Source organism: Psittacula echo, assembly GCF_963264785.1.
Source record: "Psittacula echo genome assembly, chromosome: 23".
NCBI classification, from domain to species: domain Eukaryota; kingdom Metazoa; phylum Chordata; class Aves; order Psittaciformes; family Psittacidae; genus Psittacula; species Psittacula echo.
In genome coordinates, this window is record NC_137748.1 from 3,121,624 (window position 1) to 3,143,478 (window position 21,855).

At 57.9% G+C, this 21,855-nt stretch overlaps 2 protein-coding genes across 2 annotated transcripts in view; one reads left to right on the top strand and one right to left on the bottom strand.

Annotated features, from left to right (window-relative positions):
- Positions 1-4,162: 4,162 nt before the first annotated feature.
- On the bottom strand, positions 4,163-6,735 carry FZD2 (frizzled class receptor 2; the record flags this gene model as incomplete). Its single annotated transcript, XM_080633514.1, has 1 exon — positions 4,163-6,735. The coding sequence occupies one exon, from the start codon at positions 6,733-6,735 to the stop codon at positions 5,062-5,064; it is 1,674 nt and encodes a 557-aa protein (XP_080489640.1). The 3' UTR covers positions 4,163-5,061.
- Positions 6,736-14,592: 7,857 nt separating this feature from the next.
- GPATCH8 (G-patch domain containing 8) overlaps positions 14,593-21,855 on the top strand; it is a 51,008-nt gene continuing 43,745 nt past the window's right edge. The window contains exon 1 of the mRNA XM_080633355.1: positions 14,593-14,661. Coding sequence (XP_080489481.1) covers positions 14,617-14,661 — 45 coding nt within the window. The 5' untranslated portion in view covers positions 14,593-14,616. The remainder of the gene's footprint in view (positions 14,662-21,855) is intronic.

Sequence of the window (21,855 nt, forward strand, 5' to 3'; positions counted from 1 at the left end):
GCGGAGATGTGCATACGTGTGGGGTGCGCATGCATGGCTGGGGAACGCGCACACACGCAGTCCATGTGTATGAATGCGCCATGGCATGTTGCAGTACGCGTGCACGGAGCATCCCTGCAATGGGGAATCCGGAGTTTTGGGGGATGATCCATCATGGGGGACACGTGCGTCCCCTCCTTGCACACGTGTGCACAGACCCGCGTGTTCCTGCTCGAGGACAAGCTCCCTTGTGACGCGCACCCTCTCCCCTTCACACCGCCCCTTGCACACCCCTTGTGCACGCACAGCCCCGACGTTCCCCCACACACAACGACGCACTCCCCTTTGCACCTCCCCCCTCGCTCCCCTCCCCCCGCAGGGCCCCTCCCGCCCCTGATCGGCTCCAGCTGCAAAAACATTCCCGCATCCAGCGGCGACACCGCCTCCGGAGCCGCCCCCGACCGGGCACATCCCATCCCCATCCCCATCCCGCCCCATCCCATCCTCTGGGTGAGCTGTTGGAGGGAGGTGGGGAACAGGGTTCGTCTGTCCCATGTTCTCCGGGATGGAGATGGGGTCCCATGCCCACCCCATCCACCTTCCATCCATCCACCATCCTCAAGAGGGATGCTGGGAGACGGGTGTTCTCCAGGAGGTGCAGCAGGACAGGGATGGATCCCCTGCTCACCCATCCCTTGTCCATTCATCTGTTTCTCTGGGTGGGTGCTGGACAGAGGTGAAGAACCGTGCCCATCCATCCTATGTCCCTCAGGAGGTACACCAGGATGGAGAGGGGTCCCGTGCCCACCCATCCCACCTCCATCCATCTCCCATCCTCCAAGAGGGATGCTGGGACGGATATGGGGAAACACATCTGTGTGTCCCGTGTTTTCCAGGAAGGACGCTGGGAATGACACAGCACATCACATCTCCTCGTCCCAAGCTCTCCAGGGGGCCACTGGGATGGGGCGGTGGCCCCACATCCTCCACCCCCTTCAGGCATGACCGCTGCACGGAGACAGGGTCCCACATAGCGCATGGCCAGGGCAGGACGTCGGGAGGGAGGTGGGATCCTTCCCTCTGCCGCGGGAAGCCCACCCCTGGCCGGAGCCATCCCGGCTGCCGGGGGGACGCGTCCTGCCCTCGGGTTGCTCCGGCTCCTTTAAGAGCGGCGGCGCCGGGAGCCCGATTTAGCCCCGCCGCCGCCTGTCCCCGCTGGAGCCGGGCCAGGCGCTGCCGGCCCCGGCCATATCCCGCCGCAGCGCCTGCGGCCGGGGGGTACAACGGGGCCGGGGAGGGCCGGGAGCACCCCGGCGGGCTCTTGGACCGGGGGGGCCGTCCCCGTGCCCTCGAGTCCTGCTGGCTTCGTCCTCCTAGAGGTTGAAGCGCATCGAGGCGTGCGCGGGCAGCGATGTCCTCACGGGGACCCTGGGGTATGTCACACCGTTTATGGGTAATAGCAGTGAGCGGTGGGTCCCCGGAAGCTGTCCTTCATCATCTCCGGGCTCCTTGTCACCTCCTGCTGCCACGCCTCCCCATCACTGCTGGGGACACGGGACAAGAAGGGACAGGGATCTCCGTGCCCCGAGGGCATTGTCACCCGGAGCTGAGCTGGTGGGACAGTTCACATGTCCCATGTCAGCCCAGGGGACAGGGGAGCCTGAGGGCCATGGGGACAGGACGGGCCCCCAGAGGGACATGAGTGCCCATGGATGTGGGGACAGGAGCCTATGGTTTGAGGGGCAGGACAGCCAGGGGACAGGAGTGACCCCAGCCTGGGGGACAGAAGCACTGGGACAGCCAATTCTGGGGACATCCCATGACCCATCCTTTCCCCAGTGAGACCAGTCCCTCCCTCCAGCACCTGCTCCCTGCACTGGTTTCACCCCTGGGGCTGTGTCCCTGCTGGGATGGAGCCCAGCCCCATCACCCCACAGTAGCTCCTCCTGGGGACCCCGGTGTCCACATCCCCACCAGGACGAGCCCTGTGAGCCTCCAGGCACTGGTGTGATGAGTTGTGTGTGCTCTGGGGACAGGCTGCACTTCAGTCGAGTTCTGCTGCCTCGGGCAGCTGTGAAAACAGAGCGGTGATCATCAGGGGACATCAAAGGACCCCCAGCATGGCCGCACAGGGAACACGGCAGGACCCGCCACCGGCGTTCGCTCCCTCTTTGCTTGGCTTAAGAGAGGAAGAGGAGGATGGGAGTCAGCAGCCTGGGAGGGCTGGTGTGCAGCCACGAGGTCCCTGTCCCCTGCCCCCTGTGTCCTGTCCCTGAGGTTAGCTGGACATGCGGGGACCCGTTCTGTGGGTGACCCAGATCAGGGGTAACCTGTCTCCAGGGTGACCTATCCCCAGGGAGCTCCATCCTTGGGGTGACCTGTCCCTGGGGTTAACCTGATGCAGGGTGACCCATGGCTGGGATGACAGCCCAGGGGACAGAGAGGACACACACACTGACTGTGTCTCACAGGCACCCTCCAGCTCCTTCCCCACTTGGGCTGCAAATAGCCCCAAGAGCCAAAACCCTCCAAAAACCTCCAACCCGCACTAAAAGCACCTTTGAGAGGCCCTGGGCTGAGCCACACGGATGCTGCTGGTGCAGGATCCAGCCCAACTCCTCCAATTCTAATTTCAAACATCACAGGAGTCCATGAGGCCACTAAGGGGTGACAGGGACACAGCCCCCCAGGAGGGTGTTAGCAGCACCCGTGGAGTGCTCAGCACCACCAGTGCCTGGCCTCAGCCACTGTAATCCCAGCTCCGTTTTCCATAAGCTGGGACACATAAGCCTTGAAAAGCAAATCCATTTCCCAGCTCCTGCATTCCTGGGTGGAGAGTTTACATTCCCCCTCGTCCCCCGGCGATCTGCGCTTCGCCTCTGGAAAACAAAGCAGCCTTGGGTGGGATCTGCCTGCTGGGGAGTGGGATCCTCCAGCCGGATAACGAGAACCAGCCCAAGGGCAGAGCAATCCCCATGGCAAGGGTGCACCCCCCATGTGATGGCACCTTTGGGTGCAGAGAGTTGAGAGCTGCGAGGGGGGTGTTCCCCGTCCCCTTGGCTGCATCGTCCTGCCAATGTCCCCACCAACGTGGTTTTCCCCCCTGGGAAGGAGCAAAAACATCGTCAGCGAGAAAATCACCCCCATTTTCCTCTTTTCATTCCCATTCTGGAAGGTGAAGGAGGGTTGGGGGCCAGGGGGGCCTGTCCCGGCACTCAAACGGCTTCTCCAAACCATGGGAAGGGGGAAAAACCCTGGATACCGTTCCTCCCCCCTCCTCTCCCCCTTTCCAAGTCATCACTGGAAAATTAAACCGGATCCAAAGAGTTTTTCCTTTCCAAAATGTGCTGGAGAGGCGCTGCCTTAACCCCTTCGGCTCCTGCTTCCCTTCGCTGGAGAATTGGGATTTTTAACGGGGTTTTGGAATCATCCCGGGGTTTTGCTGGGGAAAAGAGAATGGCTCAATCCCCCCCACCCTCCCAAAGCCTCTTTGTTGCCGGAGGATCCAACACCCTGAAACGCTGGCAACAGGAGCAGAGGCTTCCCAAGGCCAGTCCTGGGTCCACGCTTCCCGGGTCTCCCTCTCCATTTTGGGAAGAGTATTTTTGGTCGATTTCAATGCAATGCAGCTGATTAAATCCATCCTTCCCTTCCCGGAGCCCCGCTCAGCCCCCTCCAGCTCCAAACATCCCATAGCAGAGCCCCAGCATCGCCCAGATCCCAACAAGCCCAACTGAAGCTGGGACCCACTTCCCTCCAGAGACTCAAGATCGGGGGGCCACGCACAGCCCAAACCCCCTCATCCTGTAGGAAATGTCAGCTGTTTCCTCGGGGGGGGGCACAGGAGAGGTCCCCCCCTCCCTCTACAACCCAAAAGTTCCTTACTTTGGGGATCCTTTTCCCGCTGCAAAGCGCTTTGTTCCAGCTGGAGGGAGCCGCTGCCTCATCCCCGCAGTGCGATGGAAGTCGGGGGCCCGGCAGCCCCCATGGAACCCCCCCAGTTTAATTTCTTACTTTTTCTGGGGGAAATAAAGCAGCCCTAAGGAAGAAGTTACCGGTTGGTTTTACTCGTTTGTATTTGCAGGACGGTTTAAAAGGGGATTTGGGAAGAAAAGTCTGTGGCCGAGCAGGGGACAGGCGGGGACCCCAGCCGGGGGGGGACACACACAAACACAGCCCTGTCCTGGGGGAGCGAGCAAAGGTGCGGGGGGCGGGGGGCGTGGAAATCAACTTTCCCTGGGGAGTTTCCAAGGGAAAAGAGAAAAATGGGATTTTCAGCGGGGTTTTGTCTTTTTCCCCCTTTTTTCGGTGGCTGGCAGGGCAGGGAAGGGCCGGAGTGGGCAGGAGCCATTCCCGATCCCGTTGCCTTTCCCGTTCCTCGGCCATCGCGGCACCACGGGGACGGGGAAACCGACGGCATCGAGATGGGAGACGAAGGCAGGACCCTTGCCCAGCCTCGGAAGGGATTTTTTTCCCTTTCCCCCTGCTTTTTTCTCCTTCTTTCTCCCTCCCTTTCCTCCCGTTCAGTTTTCCTCTCCTTTTTCTCCTTTTCCTCTCCTTTTTCTCTTTTTCCTCTCCTTTTTGCCTCTCCCTGATTTTTTCCTAATTTTTTTTATCTTTTCCCCTTTTCTTCCCCTTTTTCCCCTTCTCTTTTTCCTCTCCTTTTCCTCTTTTTCTTCTCTTTATTCCTCCCTTTTACTGCTCCTTTTTCTTCTCATTTTCGTCTCCTTTTTTCTCTCCCTTTTATATTTTCCCTCGTTTTATCTCATTTTTCTTCTCATTTTCTTCTTTTTCTTCTCCCTTTTTTCTCTTTTTCCTCTCCTTTCACTATTCCCCCCTTCTCTTTTCTCTTTCCCCCTCGTTTTCCTCCTTTTTTCCCCTCTTCTTTTACCATGTTTTAAATAGAAATATATAATTAATCTTACAAATGCTATTTACAGGTTTAATTACAAAAAAAAAAAAATCAAAGAGAAAGAGACACCCCTCAGACATTAATAATCTAAAAATAAAAAATATATAATAACACCCCCAAAAACCCCCAATGAAAAGCGCAGGGCAGCGGAGGTGGCCGGCACAGGGGGGTCACACCGTGGTCTCGCCCTGCTTGCTGTTGGTGAGCCGCGTGTAGAACTTCCTCCACGAGTGCAGGGTTTTACCCGACCATATCCAAAAGCCGGAGGTGATGCCCACAATGAGAGTCATGAGATACTTGATCATGTAGACGGTGAAGTCAGGGGTCATGCGGGGGGTGAAGTGGAGCGGGCAGGGGATGGCCAAGCTCTTGCAGTTCTGGCTGATCCAGCTGCGCTCCCAGTGCTCGCGGAAAGCCTGCTCGTAGAAGTAACACGCGATGACGATGGTGGCCGGGACCGTGTAGAGGACGCTGAAGACCCCAATGCGAACCATCAACCGCTCCAGCTTCTCTGTTTTGGTCCCTCCATGTTTCATAATCGTGCGGATGCGGAAGAGGGAGACAAAGCCGGCCAGGAGGAAGGAGGTACCGATGAAGAGGTAGACAAAGAGTGGGGCCAACACGAAGCCCCGGAGAGGGTCGATGTTGTTGAGGCCCACGAAGCAGACGCCGCTCAGCAGGTCCCCATCGATCTGCCCCATGGCCAGGATGGTGATGGTCTTGACAGCCGGCACGGCCCAGGCGGCCAAGTGGAAGTACTGGGAGTTGGCCTCAATGGCCTCGTGGCCCCACTTCATGCCAGCAGCCAGGAACCAGGTGAGGGAGAGGATGACCCACCAGATCGAGCTGGCCATGCTGAAGAAGTAGAGCATCATGAAGAGGATGGTGCAACCTTCCTTCTTGGTGCCCTGTACCACTGTGCGGTAGCCATCCTCCTGGAAACGCTCGTTGCAGACCACCCTTTCCTCCAGCACAAAGCCGGCGATGTAGGCCACCGACACCATGGTGTAGCACCCGGAGAGGAAGATGATGGGTCTCTCGGGGTAGCGGAAACGCTGCATGTCCACCAAGTAGGTGGTGACAGTAAAGAAGGTGGAGGCACAACACAAGACGGACCAGATGAGGATCCAGATACGGGCAAAACGGATCTCATCCTCATTGAAGAACATGTGGCCATCGGGACGGGTGGGCTCGCAGGGCGCCGCACAGTCCTTCTCACCCAAGAACTTGTAGTTGAGGTAGCTGGGCACCTTCAGTGCCCGCGGGCAGTGGAAGGGGTGGTCGAGGGTGGCGTAACGAGGGGCTCCTGGAGTGCCCTGGCCGGCCAAGGGGGTGGCACTGGTGAGCAGCGCCGGTGAGCCGCCATCCTCGGAATGGTTCTGCCCCACGCAGATCTGCTCGGCGCCGTGCCGGGGGAAGTTCTCACAGCGTAACCGCTCCGGCCATTGGAACCCAAACTTATTCATGAGGGCCTCGCAGCCCTGGCGTGCGCGCTCGCAGATGGAGCGGCACGGTGGAATGGCCTGCTCCAGCACCGTGCACACCGGCGCATACATGGAGCACAGGAAGAACTTGAGCTCCAACGAGCACTGCACTTTCACCAAGGGGTAGAACTGGTGGACCTCCAGCCCTGCGTCTTCCTGGTTGGTGTGACCCAGCAGGTTGGGCATGATGGTCTGATTGTAGGCGATGTCGGTGCAGAGTGGGATGGAGATGGGTTGGCAGAAGCCGTGGTCAGGGATGGAGATGCCCTTCTCACCGTGCAGCTGGCTGCAGCACGGCGCCGGCACGCTCAGCACCACCAGCAGCCAGGCCAGGGCAGGCAGCGCGCTGGGGCGGCCCATGGTGCCCCGAGCTGCTGCGCCCGGGTTTACTGTGCCCGGTGCCCAGCCGGCCGCTCCTCCTGCCCGACTCTGCCGTGCCCGGTGCTGCCTCGACGGCTCCTTGTGTCCGGAGCTGCTGGTCCCCTGCTGCCCGAACGGCTCCCGGTGACTGGAGACGCTCAGGTCCCGCCTGGTTGCCTCCCGGTGTTCCGCTCTACCGTGCGCGGCGGGACGGCTCCCGGTGCTCGGACGTGGCGGTCCCGGTGTCCCGCTGCCCCGACTCGGTGCCCGGTGGCGGAGACCCGTGCGGGCGGTGTCTGTGGGTGCCGGGGGGGGAGTTCGGAAGGGGGGTCCCGGGGGGGTGCGGGGTGCCGGGGCAGCGCAGCGGCCGCACCGGACGCTCCCGCCGCCTTTGTGCGGGGCAGCGCCGCGTCCCCACCGGGCGGAGCCGCCCCCCCGCGCCCCGCCCCCCCCGCTCTGCCAATCACATTCAAACGGCGCGGCCGCCCCGCCCCCCGCCGCCCCAGGCCCCGCCCCCAGCCCCCCCCCCCCCCGCCACCGGCCCCCCCCCTCCAACTTTTCCTTGCCGTGAAACCCCCCCCCCTCGGCGCGGGGTCGGGACGGGGCCACGACGGAACCCCCCGGGCTGACCCCCCCGGGCTGACCCTCCCCGACACCCTGCACCGGTCCCCGCTTTAGGGTGCACCGGGGGGGGATTCGCCGCCGCGGGCCCCCCGGCACCCACTCAGGTCCAGTCGTTCCCCCCTCCCACGCCTTGGCCCCATAGGGTTCCCGAGGCCACCCCGGGGTGCAGCCGGAGGGGGACACTCGGGGAGAGAGGCCAAAATGTACTGGGGGGACTGGGACACACTGGAGGAATCTGGGGCACATTTGGGGGGAGCCGGGGCACATCGGCGTGGGCCAATACACACTGAGGAGGGGGAACTGGGACACACTGGGAGTGATCAAGACACTGGAGGGAGGACTGGGACACACTGGGAAGATGTGCGACACACTGGGGGGAATCAGGATACACTGACGGGGGGGACTGGGACACACTGGGAGTGACTGGGACACCCAGAGACTCCCATCAGGGGAAGCACCCGCGGGCACTCACCCACGTTGGGGCAGCTTTGGCAGCGGTCGGGGGGGAGTTGCCCTTCCCCGCGCACCATCCCAGAGAAGGGGCCTTGGGGGGGGCCCGGCGGGGCCCGCTCGGTCCGGGGGGTGCTGGGGCCCTTGTGCTGCCTCCCTGCCCCCCGCCCGCCCTCCCTTTCTCTGCCTTTCCTGTAACTTAAGCTTTTGTTGTGAGCGGGAGAAGCCCGGGCTGCCGTGAAAAGAGGCCCCACCGCCTTTCAGAGCGTAATTGAAACCATTGCGCGGCTGCGGGCCGAGGGGGAAGGGCAGGGGGGGGCTCAGGAATCAAAGCCGGGGGGGGGAGGACAGGACACACTATGCACACCCACTCCCGGCCCCCATCACACACACACCCCCCCCTTCACCGCGGCGCTTGGCAGGACACGGGGGGCTGGGATGGAATGGGGGGGTCCCCATGGCACTGGATGAGGCAGGAATAGGGGGGCTGTGGGTGAACCGGGGTGGGATGGGTGCTGCTGAGTGCCCGTCTGGACCCCGGTGGGGGCACCCAGCCCACGGCCACCAACCCCAGCTCCCCTTGGGCCCATGGATGCACTGTCTGGCTCTTGTGACACCCCCCCGGTGTCCCCAGTCTCTGTGGCTTTCGTCCCATCCCGGGGATGGAGGGGGATCGGGGGTGTCTGTGCAGCCACGTGGATCTTGGCTTCCTAAAAGCTTTGGATTTTGGCTTCTTCCCAGGGAGGGGGGACGTCACCTCCAAAGGGGGTGAGAGGGGCTGGCCCCACGCTCCTCATCCATCCTCCTGGGTGCTGTGGGGTGCTGGTGGACAAGTGGTCCCTAGGACCTCTGGGCACCGGGGACACGCAGGGACATGGTCCCATCCGGAGCAGGTGCTGGGGCCTCCTCGGGAGGGAGGAATGGCAGCAGAGGTGTCAGCCAGCCCCAGGAGGGACCGCGGGGTGGGCTGGGGGTGCTGCCCAGGGGTGTCACCTTGCAGGGACATGCAGAGTGGCCGGAGAATCCCTTTGGTCCCATCATCCAGGAGCACCAGGTCCTGCCCCCTCTCCAAAGGCTTCCCTGTGGGGGCCTGGGCAAAGGACAAGGACCCATCCTGGCACCCAGCAGGAGAAGGTGGGTGCTGCCTGCAGGCCAGGCTGAGCATGACTGGGAGTGTGGGACCAGCCCATCTCCCCCTTGCAGCCCCCCCAGAAGCTGTGCAGTGGGAGGGACACACAGGAGTCCTGATGCTTCTCTGCTCCACTGTCTCTGCATCCCAGTACAGCACTGGGGGACACTGGTGGGCATTCGGTGCTGCCAGTCCCCTGCCCACAGCACCCTGGGGTCTCCAGGTGGCCCATGGGTGCCACCACCTCCAGAGAGGCTGGTGGCTTCCGTGTTCCTGCTGAAGCAGGACATGGTCCCTGTGGAGTCCCAGTCCCCAGGACTCCCCCAGTGCTGTGGGGTCCATGGGAGTACCAGGGATGGGGGCACCTCTGGAACCCCCCAAGGTCCTGGCCCAGCACCCCCAGCCCAGCCATGGGCACAAAGCGCAGGTCTGGCCCCTCTCTGAGTCCCTCTATGGGGCCAGGAGCCGCGGTGCACACCCGCAGTGAGACTGGTGCTGGCACAACTGCTGGCACCAGCCCCACGCATGGCCCCACTCCTGGGCTGGAAGCCAGCACCACCCGGAGGGCAATATTTTGAGGGGGGGCTCCTGACAGCACCAGCTCCCACCTCCCCATCCCTTGGGGCTGGGCAGGAGGGAGAATCAGGGGACAGAGTGGCTGTGCCTGGCGATGCCAGGCAGGATGGGGACCTCCGGGGGTCCCCCAGGAGCTCAGGGGAAGCCACCCCCCCAGACCAGGTCCCTGTCTTTGTTTCACACTTAAGGTCCTCTAATCAAAACCAGCCACAAAAGCGCTGGCTCGAGGTGCCAGTGGAGGACAGGGGCTGTCACCACAGGAACAGAGAGGGATGGGTCCCCCGTGTGTGAGTGGGCACACGCGTGCACACGCACATACATGTGAATGCACACACAGAGCCCGCAGCAGTGTGACATGGGAGTGGGTTGGGGTGCTCCTGCTGCCACTGGTGCGTGTTTGCATGCCTGTGCCCAGAGCTGCTGCACACACACTGTCCTATGGGCTGGGGAGGGCAGGGACCAGTGCCTGCTGTCCTCAGGACTGGTTTGTACTGGTCTAAACAGGTCTGATGGTCTGCAACGGATCTGGCGGGGACACGGTTCTGTAGGCTGCCCCGGTCAGGTGAGCTGAACCCCGGGGTACCCGTGGGGTGAGCTGAACCTTGGGTACGAGCCCCACTGAGGTGAGGGTCTGGCTGCAGGGCCCCCGGCGCGGTGACACCCGGTGCCATGGCGCGGCCCGGACAAACCCCTGGCGGGGCCGGGCGGGTGCAGGGAGGGGGAAGCTGGCTTAAGCACACCTTGACCTTGCTGGCGGGGGACGGAGCCCCTCAGCTTGTCCGACACATCTCCTGCCAGGGCCGGCATTGAGAGCGCGGCAGCTCGCGCGCGGAGGAGCAGGCATGAAAAGGCAGCTTAGGCATCTCCTGCTGCGAGAGATGGATTAGGGGCTGCGGGGAGGGCCGGGGACAAGCGAGAGGAGCAGCCGCCGCGGCAAGCGGGGACAGGCTCCGTGCCGGTGGCTGCTTGGCCACAGGGGGCAAGGCCGGGCACGGTGGTGGCTGCCGGGGTGGAATGTGGAGAAGCGGAGAAGGGGCTCTTCATCTGGAACTGCAGCGATAGGACAAGGGGTGATGGGCTCACACTGAAACAGGGGAGGTTCAGGTTAGATCTAAGGCAGAAGCTCTTCCCTGTGAGGGTGCTGAGGCGCTGGCCCAGGGTGCCCAGAGAAGCTGTGGCTGCCCCATCCCTGGCAGTGTTCAAGGCCAGGTTGGACACAGGGGCTTGGAGCAAGCTGCTCCAGTGGAAGGGGTCCCTGCCCGTGGCAGGGGTTGGAGCTGGAGGAGCTTTAAGGTCCCTTCCAGCCCAAACCAGGCTGGGATTCTATCATCCTGCTGCACCCCACTGGCAGAAGGGGGCAGCGGGCAGGCTCAGCAGAGGGGTGCGGGGAGTCCCCGCGTGGAGTTCTGGGCTCAGAGAGGCTGTGTGCAGGGCCAGGGCACCCGGGGCTGGCCGCGCCGGTGTCCCCGTCCCCCCACGGGTCCCCCCGCACCCAGCTGTCGCTGTCAGGAGCTCAGGGTATTTTTAGAGCTGCAGGTCGAGCGGGGGCAGTTTGTGCCCATGGGGGGGGGGGGGGGGGGGTGAGGCACCCCCTTTCTGCTCTGGTTTGGGGTTGGAAACTCCCCTGGCTCTGGCAATGGGTGCTGGGGGGTCTGTGCCAGCGCCCCAGGCTAGGCTCTGTATTCCCAAGTGGCAGCGATGCCCCATGTGGGCAGCCTGGGTGCTCCGTGCCCCCCACACTGCTCCGCGTGTCTGGGGAGGGGGTCCCCGCGGTGGGGGTGCCCCCATGGCCACCCCTCCCTGTCCTGGGAACAGCTGTGTCCCCACGGGTGGGGGGGCCCTGCCAGCACCGGGCATGTGACAGGAGGTGACAGAGCTGGCTGCTATTTATACCCGGCCCCTGTCAGGGCTGAGTGCAGGGGCACTGGTGAGCCCATGCCATGGGGCCAGGGTGGGCCTCAGGGTCCCCCGCCTGTCCCCCAGCACCACCCAGCTGCCCCTGTAGTGGGGCTGCAGTGGGGCCATGAGGCTTGTTACGGCCTCCACTGTGTCTCACAACCACTTCAAATGGCCCCAGCCCACCGGGGACACAGAGCTGTGCCTGATGGGGACATCAAACTGTCTCCATGTCCATCACAGGCGTGGACTGATCCCTGTGCCACCCTTGGGGGTGTCACTGAACTGTGCCTGTGCCTGACAGCGGCATGAAGTTGTGCCCAGCAAGGACACTGAGCTGTGCCTGATGGGGACACTGAGCCATCCCCACATCCAGTGGAGACATTGAGCCACCCCTGTGCCCAGGGAGGACACAGAACTGTGCCCAATGGGGACATTGAGCTGTCCTCAAGCCCAGCAGAGGGCTGGACTGAGCCCTGTGCCCACGGTGGCATTGATCTGTCATTGTACCTGATGGTGGCATGAAGCTGTGCCCAGCAAGGACACTGAGCTGTTCCCGTGCCCAGCCCCTCCAGGGTAGGGGGCATGGAGGGGGCAGAGTGGGGCAGGTTTGTCCCCAGCAGCCACACGTCCCCATTGGCAGCAGCCCTCAGCATGGGGCGAAGCCGAGGGAGGCACATTCATTCCGAGCTCCCTCCCGCAGCCGCAGAGCAGGGCAGGGGCCGCAGCCTCCTCACAGAGGCGCTCCATAGGAGCAGGGGGGCACAGACGCGGCTCATCCCACCCAGCCCTGCACGGCTCCATCTCCCTGCGGGCCAGCCCATGGAGGGTGGGGGCCCGTGGGCGGTTGGGGGTCCCACTGCCCACCCGGTGGAGCAGGAGCTCCCTCTCGTGGACACAGCCCCGGCGCTGACACCTCACGTTTGGGGGCTGCAGGACTCGAGCGTCCCTTCGAGCGCTGCTCCTGTGTGGTGGGTGCCCTGGGCAGGGATCCCGGCTTCAACCTGCCCGCTTGGACCTGCCTGGGTGCTTCGGGAGGAAAGCACAGTGGTAATTCCCAGGAGGAGGAAGGCTGCTTCCTCTGCATCTCAGCTCCTCCACCCTCCATGGGGCCAAGTGCTCGAGGTACGAGGAGCCACAGGGATGTCAGCAGGAGAGAGACCACGACCCATGAAGGGGAGAGGTTGTGGCACTGCTCCTCACCCGGTGGTTCCACAGACCTGATGCAGGACAAGGGGGGTGACCCCGGTGCTGAGGTTTTTGTGGGGAGCAGAGCAAAGCACAGGCAGGTACAACTTGAGGGTTTTCTTAGGGCAATGAGGAGCAAATTCGAGCATGCTTCTGCCCAGCAAAATCTCCCAGAGCCGCCGTGTGATGCAGAGGTCCCAGCTTTCAACCATGAAGTCCTCCTCAGTACACAGGGCTGACTGGTCCTGGGACAGAGCCAGGATTAGGGGGATTTCATAGGGATGCTGAGGTGGAGGGGAAGGACAGAAGCAGCGTCCCTCCTAGCAAGTTAGACAGTGCACGGAGCAGCTCCATGAAGGAGTTCCAGCAGTGCAGCCCAGCCTGGAACACTGCAGGGATACATCCAGTGAGCTCCGCTGCGGGCTGCAGAGCACAACCACGGCTTCGGACCCCCTGCACCGACCCGCAGCGCAGCGCTCGCTGTCGCAGGGGAGCAGCTCAGCGGCACGTTTGGGGGCACAAGGAGCGCGATCTGCGCACAAGCTTCAGACAGGCCCGCTGCCAGCTCCTTATCCTGCCACGACGAGGCGGCAGAGGGCAGCAGGCAAGAGGGATCCGGGCAGTGAGGCTCCCGGTAGGGGAAAGGAAAGGAATGAATGGAGAGACAGATGGAATCCGGTTTTCCTGCTGTCAGGGATGCGGGGAGACGGGAATACCGACCAGCACGCTCCGAGACAGCTGGTGACAGCTGCGGCGCTGGGTGGGAAAGAGCCCGTCTGCCCAGCCCGTGCTCGAAGGGCTGCTGTGAGATGGAGACCCCACACATCGCCTGGTGCGTGCTGCTCCTCTGCACCATGCACCGGGACATGGTCGTGCCTGTGCCAGCGGGCACACGGCTCCTGCTCAGGGTGAAGAGTCAGAGAATCATGCAGTCAACCAGTTTAAGCTCATCAAGTCCAACCATTCCCCAGCACTGCCAAGGCCACCACTAACCCATGACATTGAGGGCCATGTGTGAACACTTGCAGGGACGGTGCCTGCAGCCCTGCCCTGGGCAGCCTGTTCCAATGCCTGAGCACCCTTTGGGGCAGGAATTGTTCCTCAGCTCCATTCAAACCTGCCCTGGTGCAGCTTGAGGCCAGTCCCTCTTGTCCCATCCCTTGCTCCTTGGGAGCAGAGCCCAGCCCCTCCTGGCTCCATCCTCCTGTCAGGCAGTTGTAGGGAGCGATCAGGTCCCCCCTGAGCCTTTTCTTCTCCAGACTGAACCCTCCAGGTCCCTCAGCCCTTCCCCATCACACTGTGCTCCAGGCCCTGCACCAGCTCCGGTGCCCTTCTCTGGCCCCACTCCAGCCCTTCAATGTCTCTGTTGCAGTGAGGGGCCCAGAGCCGAACACAGGACTCGAGGTGCGGCCTCACCAGTGCCCAGTGCAGGGGCACAGACCGTGCCCTGGCCCTGCTGCCGCACTGGCGCTGGTACCGGCCAGGACGCGGCTGAACGCCCAGCACACGCTGGCTTCTATCCAGCCGTCAAGCAGCACCAGCTCCACCCGTGCTCCTATTGGCTAGCATCGCCATCACTCAAGAGGCAGGAGCAATCTTATTGGTTCGTGCGGGGAGGGCGGGAAGACTGAAGCGGGGTTCGCGCCCTCCCGTCTCCCGGGTCGAGCTCTCCCTCCTTCACCCCTTGGCGCCTCTGCTCATGCGCAGCCACGGTGCGCGCGCAGGCAAGGGGGGTTGACGCCTGCGCAGTGCGTGGCGTGCAGCGAACTGCAGCGGGAGCCGTGGCGGAGGTTTAGCGGTGCGGGCAGTGGTGCGTGATCCGGTCCGTCCTGCACCCCCTCCGCTCCCCCGGCGGCCGCCCCGCCGGGCCCCGAGCAGCCACCTCGCTCCCCGCCAGGCTCCGCTGCCGCCCGGCGCATGCGCGCGGTCGCCCGGTGCGGCGGGGGCGGTGCTGAGGGGAGGCGGCCGGAGGCGCGGGGCCGACCCGGGCTGAGGCGAGGCGGCGGCGGCGGCGCAAAATGGCGGACAGGTTCTCTCGCTTCAACGAGGACAGGGACTTCCAGGTAACGGCTGCGCCGCGGCGGGTGGGACCCCGCGCCTCCCGCCTTGGCTGCGGCCCCTTCAGGCCGGGGCGCGCCGGTTCTACCCACTCATACGGTCCCCCCCCGCTCCCCTCTCCGGGGCTTTGTGCGCGGGCCCGGCTCTTTGCCGCGGCGGGTAGCGGCACAAAGGGGCGAGCGAGGGGGCCGGTACCGGCTGTCAAGGTGACCCACGGGAGGTGTCCCCGCTGAGGTGACCCTCACCGCGGGATCGCAGGTTGGGGCTTTGCGGTGCCTTAGGCCGGGGGCTGTGCGGGAGCGGCGGAGTTCCCTGACCCGAGCCGAGCCCGCACCCCACCAGGGCTGTCTCGGCTGATGCCAGCGGCTCCTTCGTAATGGGAAACGCGTTTTTCTTCTAAACCCTTCTCCGCCTCCCCCGGAAGAAAACATGAGTGTTTCGCCGTAATTAGCGCCGCTGTTGGTGTTTTACAGAGGATTTAAATAAACAACGGGAAAATGAACATTGTCTCATTAAGGCTGAACAATGACATTTTGTTTTCCGACTTCAGCCCGAGAGAGTCTCGAGGTCAGAAAGAAAAACAAAAGGAGAACAGCCGCAGCTCGAGGAGAGCTATTGATGAGCTTTTCTGTGTCGTCCTTGTTTCAGGAGCCCGAAGTTGGAACAGTGCTTTCCACTCCAACTCCTGCTTTCCATCCAGAGATACGGGAGGGTTTCTGATAGTTGCAGCGCTTGCGTAATTGTACTTAATGTGGCATTAAGTTGTGATCTTGAAAACATCCATAACATCCAGTAGTCGTTCACTTTTGTTGTTCCTTGTCTGGGAGGTGTAAGCTTCATAAATCGTTATTCAACTGTGTTAGAATGAGGACACAGGTACCTGTGGTTGGCTACCCTGTTTGCATTACCTTATCTAGGTACAGCTTCCTAAAGCAGCCCTAACCACTGGGGCTGGTTTGCATTGTGCTTTTTCTTCAATGAAGAAATGAGTTGTAATTACTATGGAACTGGTCTGATTTGCTTTCGAAGCTCCTGTTTCAGGAAGTAGAGCCAGATCCTGGGTTTGAAAGTATGTTTCTCGTAATAAAAGGCTTTGGGAGAGGAGGGGAGAGAATGAGGAATCCAAACCAGGTCAGGTACTGCAGGGTATAGCCAAGCAACCAGTGAGCTCTGTGCATTGCACAGCTCCTTCACCTGTACCTTTTGCTCCTTGTCCTTCTTCTCCCTTTGTGGGGCAACCTCTTTGCAAGAAAATAAATGATTGTAGCAGCAAAACCTGTTACTGTGTCACTGCATTGGTCATGCAGGGGGAATGTGTAGTGATGTCAGAGAGGAAACAGGGCTCCAATCTTAACAGCTGTCGAGCATGCTCAGAAACAACCCTGTCACAGCCCTGTTACAGCCCTGTTTTCCCTTGACTCTAAGAAAGGGCACTGTTTTTAACTGAGACTTTGTCTGTACCCCATACCAGGGTTTCACTGGCTTTCCCACAGAGCAGAGTACCAAAGGAAAAGGTAGGGTTTGTTTTTGCAGCAGGGTAACTTCTCCGTTCTCTCCTCCCTGAACGTTTGCCAGGGAGAAGACATTTTATTTTGTATGTTAAAGCTTCGTTTGAGGGGAAAAGTGGAACCTGCCCTCTGGGAAGAACACCTTGGAGTTGCTTAAGGGTTGCAGAGGACTAAATGTGAAATCATGAGTTAGGAAAGAACTGATTAAAGGGAGACTGGACCCAAGTGTCTTGGCCAAGGTTGCAGTGAATTGGTGGGAGCCCAAGAGCCTGTGCACGTACCCCTGGCAGTTGGTTAGGCTGGCAGTTTTTTCTGAAGTATATTGCTGGAGGAAGGCTTTTTCAACCGTATTTTTCCCTCTTCATCAAAATCACTTTCAGAGAAGATTTTTGCCTTTTTTTTCTCTATACTGAGATGGAGGTCACTTGAGATAGAGCACTGGTGTGGAATAAAGGAACTGGTTGGATATGCCCAGTGCTTGCAGGTCCGCTGTGAACGCTGTGCTCTGACCGTTGCCAAATGTAGGTAAAAATATGCCTTCAGCATGCAGCTTTTGCTCATCCCTCTGAAATCCTGCTCTCAAAACTACAGCAAAAATAAGACACTGTGTTACTGTGAAGTCACAAATTTAAATGCAGGCTCCCTTTGTGGGAGTGTTTCTGTTGGTGTTAAGGCACCTTCCTCACACAGTTCCTAACAGTTGGAGTGTAAGCTTCAGTAGGTGAAATTTCCATCCTTTGAGTATGACTGGACATGCCCCTGTGCTGCCGCTGGTCTGGTGAGCCCCAGGTAGGCATGGCAAAAGGGAGATTTAAAATTACACTGCCCAAAGCAGGGATGGATGTGGCGAGGGAGGCTGCAGAGATCCCTCAGATTTCCTTCTTGGATTCTTTCCTCCTTGTGATCTTCTTGATGGAATAAAAGGATGTGTGAGAGGAAGAGAAACAAAAGGTCAGGAACCTTTAGCTGTTTGGAAGAAATGCAGATGCCTTGGGATTACTGATGTGGTTAATGGAAGAGTCACTGTATGAAAAGACAGCATTTTAGAGTGCTCTGTGTTGTTGTCAGCCTTCTTTTTGGAAAGAAATGGGAAAGATTTTGTGTTTGGGAGGATTAGTTTGGCAGAAGCATGAGTGAAGCATCGGTGTGGGCAGGGCAGAGGTGAGGTTAGCAGGGCAGGGTTAGCAGAGGTGATAGTTGGATTTCTGAGCTTCTGAAATGCTGGAGGGAAAGGGATTAAAGGCAAGAGAGCTGCTGAGGGCTTTTCTCCCCTCCCCTGTGATGGACTAAAGGAAGCTCAGGGTGATTGGGAAGGGCAGGAGTGGAAATGTACAGCACTGGAGGGAAGGAAGAAAGGGACCTAAACCAGCTGAGGAAAAAAGGAGGTGTGAATGGTCTCAAGTGCATAAAATGGCGATGGGGGAGAAAGGTTCTTGAGCAGAGGGATCAGCTGAGGATTGGTGGAATAAGGAGGAGTGGGGGACCTTGGACTGCAGCTGAAGCGATGTTCTGGGTGTAATGAAAGCATTAGAGGGAATGGAGACACTCTCAGGGGGTTGCAAGTAACCCTATGGAAAAGAGCAGCTAGTGCAAGGGTAAGAAGATCATTTATCTGGAGGATTTAAAGATCATGCTGTGGAGGGAGAGGAGGATTATGTACTCTGAAATGATTCCAAGACCTCTCTGTGGTAGGGTGGAAGGAGCCTCAGAGCTACGGATGGTTTGAAAGTTGGAAGTGCCAAAGAAGCAGGAAATGGCATTGGAGGATATCACGGCAGTAAGGTGGTTAAGCAGCTTTTGGGGGTTTTTATAGTAGTGTCTTGTTTTTGCTATGTAGCTTTAGAAGCTGCACAGAGGTTGTAGATTCTCTTTTTGCTGCATGCTCTCAAATCTTAGAAGAACTCAAGGGCAAGCCCCTGTTTTTGACTGTGTTTTGCATGTGCTGAACTTGAGGGCAGCTTCAGTGAAAGGCATTTTGCTTTGCTCTGTCCATTAATACTTAATCTTCCCTGACACAGGTAGCACGGCAGTTTGCCTGGGAGGCTTCAGGCACTGAGATGAGTTACCAAAAGAGGAAGGATATTGGTGACCTTCCTTCTGTAGGCTCTGAAATGGCAAGTTAAGTCTGCTGGATGCCTTACCCATATAAATCCCAACCTTTTTCCAGTTTCCATTGCAAAGATGGGTTATTTTGGAGTGGGCTGCTGACAAGCTTCATCCTTCAGTTACAGGAGTGTAGTGCTTACTGTCGCGGGTGTCTGTCACTGGGTGCCTCTGCTGTCTCCGTGATTGACTGACTGGCTTCCCCACGGTACAGACTTGGGAACCACTGTAACTTCCAGGAGGGATGAACGATAGCTGTCGACTGCGCTCACAGTGTTTTAGAAGCGTTACTGAAAGCTGTGTGAATACATAAGACTGCTGCAATAAGTAATTCTACTTTTTAGTGTTATTTTTGTAATTGCAGTGATTTTAGTCTCTAGATTAACTGTACTGAACTCCAAGAATGAACACTGTGGGTGTCTCCATAGCACAGAAATCCAGTGGAGCTCCCAGCTACTCGCAGATGTTGAGAGCATGTTTTCTTGCTCTAGCTTTCTCCTTTTCATTGTTGAAGCAGAAATATTACCAGCCATATGTGTATATATGTACAATAATTTCCTCTTCCTACATAAATGCACTTCCTTGCATCATTAGCCATATGTAACACAAACTGCTCTCTCTTGTTTTTTTAGTTTGTTTTATAGTCTCTATAACAGAAGAACACTTCCATCAAGCCCAATGCTGGATTTTCTAAACTGGGTTGAAAAACCAGTCAGTTTTGGGGATTTTGCTTATGCCAAGAAGATAGGTGTTTGTTTCTTAACTGCCCAAAGAATTTGAAGAGCACAGTGAGCACGTTGCTGGTCCTGGCTGGTCTATGCTTCCAGCAGAGACCAGCTGCTGCCAGCAGGTTGAGCTGACTGCTGCTGGCATGGGGATTTGATGTTTTTAACTGGCAGAGTGGCAGGGCTCAGGTTTGTTCCCAAGCAGCTTAGCGTACCGGGCATCTGATGCTTCCTCATCTGTCCTTTCAATGGTGTGTATTGTTGGTGGCTTCAACTTCACTTTATTTCTTAGGTGCTGCCTCAGGCACACGTATTTAATTTTTACATCCTTCAGCAGGCTGGACCTGCTCGTGGGTTATGCAGCAAAGGAGGTTGGTGACTTTCCTCTGTGCTGCCAGAGACTACATAGGGTCATTTTAAATGACATTTGTGACTGGAAGATTTGCATAGGTGAGTCTGGAATACCCTGTATAATGTACAGAGATAAAGATCTCTTTTACTGCTTTATTCTTACTTGCTTTTCCTTCCTTACATGCCCTTGGACTGCTGGGTTTTATCCTTTTTGCTACTGTATTGCATGAAGAGGTTTTAGCTGGGGTTCCTCCTGCTTGATTGGGTGCAGGTTGTGCTGCTGGGCTGTTTGTACAGGCTCTGGGAGGAAAACAGACTCTGTGCTAGTGAGTTCAGACCACCCTGGCAGGGTCAGGTTGTCCTGTACAAACACCCTGCCCACATTGTTGCTTACTGTTTGTTGGGCTTCATGATCTGCAAACAGAGTCAGCAGTTGATCTGTTTCCCTTTTGGTCATTGATAAAAATGTTGAGTGGTACCAAGGCTGGTGGAATGAGTTAGTTTGGATCAGTCAGTGTGCTCCTGAGGGAGGTTTTCTGTGACATTTTGGCTTCCTAACAGTCCTTTATCAAGTAAATGCCATATTAAGGAAAAAAAAAAGGAAGACTGGACAATGAAAGCTTGGAAGGTTGTGGTATATAAATGATATCAAGGATATAAAATGATTAATGTCCCAGCAGGGTGTTTTCTCTGTGTCTCCTGTGTGTGGTTGATGCCCTGGAGGGAAGGGATGGGATCTAGAGGGGCCTGGACAGGCTGGAGAGGTGGGACTGTGCGAACCTCATGGGGTTCACCAAGGCCAAATGCAAGGGCCTGCGCTTGGGTCTTGGCAATCCCCAGCACAAACACAGGCTGGCGGAGACTGATGGAGCAGCCCTGAGGAGAAGGACTGTGCCCAGTTTGTGATTCTGAGGTTGAAAGCCCTTGTTAGTCATGAGGATACGTGTGCTGGAAGCTGCAGCATCTTCTCTAGTAAGGTATATTAAGAAATGGCTGAGAGAAAACTGGGAGTGTGAGAGCGATGCTAGCACTCTTTGGTGGGGCTGCTGGAAGTGCTGAAGAACTGAGCAGTCCCTTGTGTGCTGAAACAGTTTCTTGCTGGCGCTGGTAACAGCAGAAGGAATCTGAAAGACATTAAATTGTTCTCGTTTGGTGCCAAAGTATGCAAAGCACAGTGAAGGAGGGCCCTGCCTCTGGCTTCCACTGCTTTGTACAAGCTGTTTATCTCTCAGCTGGAGAACATGGTTTTAGTTGGACAACTGTGGGTATTTCTGTGCACATTTTCCTGGTTTCAGGCTCTTGACTAGTAGTTTTGCATGTGGTCTGGCATGGGGTTTTTCAGTGTTTTTGGACTTGACAATAGAATTTTGCCATCAAAATTAACTTTCAGTTTAGTAAACAAAAGGTGCCATCAACTTCTCAAGGGGTAATTACAAGGTGCTGCTTTCAAAAGGTGCCAGGTTAAACTTAAACCCAAAGGTGAGTGATTGCTTCTGTTGTATTGACTGGAGAGGATTTCCAGGTTAAGTATGCTCAGAATAATTGCTGTGTGTGTTTGCCTGCAATGAGGTTTTGTGGCAGCTTTCCTGAAGTGTTGACTGTAAACATGAAGCTGTTTTGGAGGGGGTGCAGATGTGCAGTGTCCCTGCTCTTCCACCTGCATGGCTTATTTAAAGGAAGGTGCTGGGATGGGGATTTAGAACAGATGGCAGGCTGTGAGCTCCCCCTGGTTTGAGTGCTTTACCTCTGCGTTCCTAGGAAAGGATAACTGGGGTCTTTTTTTCATCTTTACAGTCACTACAGGGAACAACAGGAAAAGGGATGACTTTATTCTGGGAAGCATTAACAAAGGCTTTCAGGTACTAGTACAAAGCTGCTTTTTATAGTTTTGAGAAACCACACATCCTTTAAACTGACCTGAGAGTGCTTCCAGTATGAGCAGGGTTGGATGGAGGCATTTTAAAGTACAGTTTGGTCTTAAAAATGTGTTTTCTTTTGGGTGCATAATGAATATTCAGGAAGCACTCCCAAGCTACACTCTCCTGGAGTTGTTTTTGAATTCTCTGGATGGATTTCTAACCATCAGCATGGTTGTCTGCATCAGTTACGCTTTGGAGATCTTCCATCCTATGGAGTCATCAGGTCCTGCTTAGCTGAAAAGGGCAGCATAAATTACTGCTGGAGATTTGCAGTCAGCACACACAGCGCAGTGTGGATCCTGCAGAGAAATGATAAACCCCTTATGTTTTGATTGTGTGTAACAAACAGTTGATTAGTGATGGTGAGCTTCATTTGGGGTTAACCCCTTCCCTCTCCCATCTCTGGCTGGAGTTTACAGGTGGGGTTAGTGAGGATGTCGTTGGTGGAGCCCCACAAATAAACAAAATAAGAGCAGACCTTGTCACTTAGACCTTTCATACTTTATCTCTGCCTGGTGTTGGCTTTTCTTCTCCTGCCTCTGTCCCATGTGTAACTATAGCTGCACTTGGTGGCCTGTATCACCCTCAGGTGG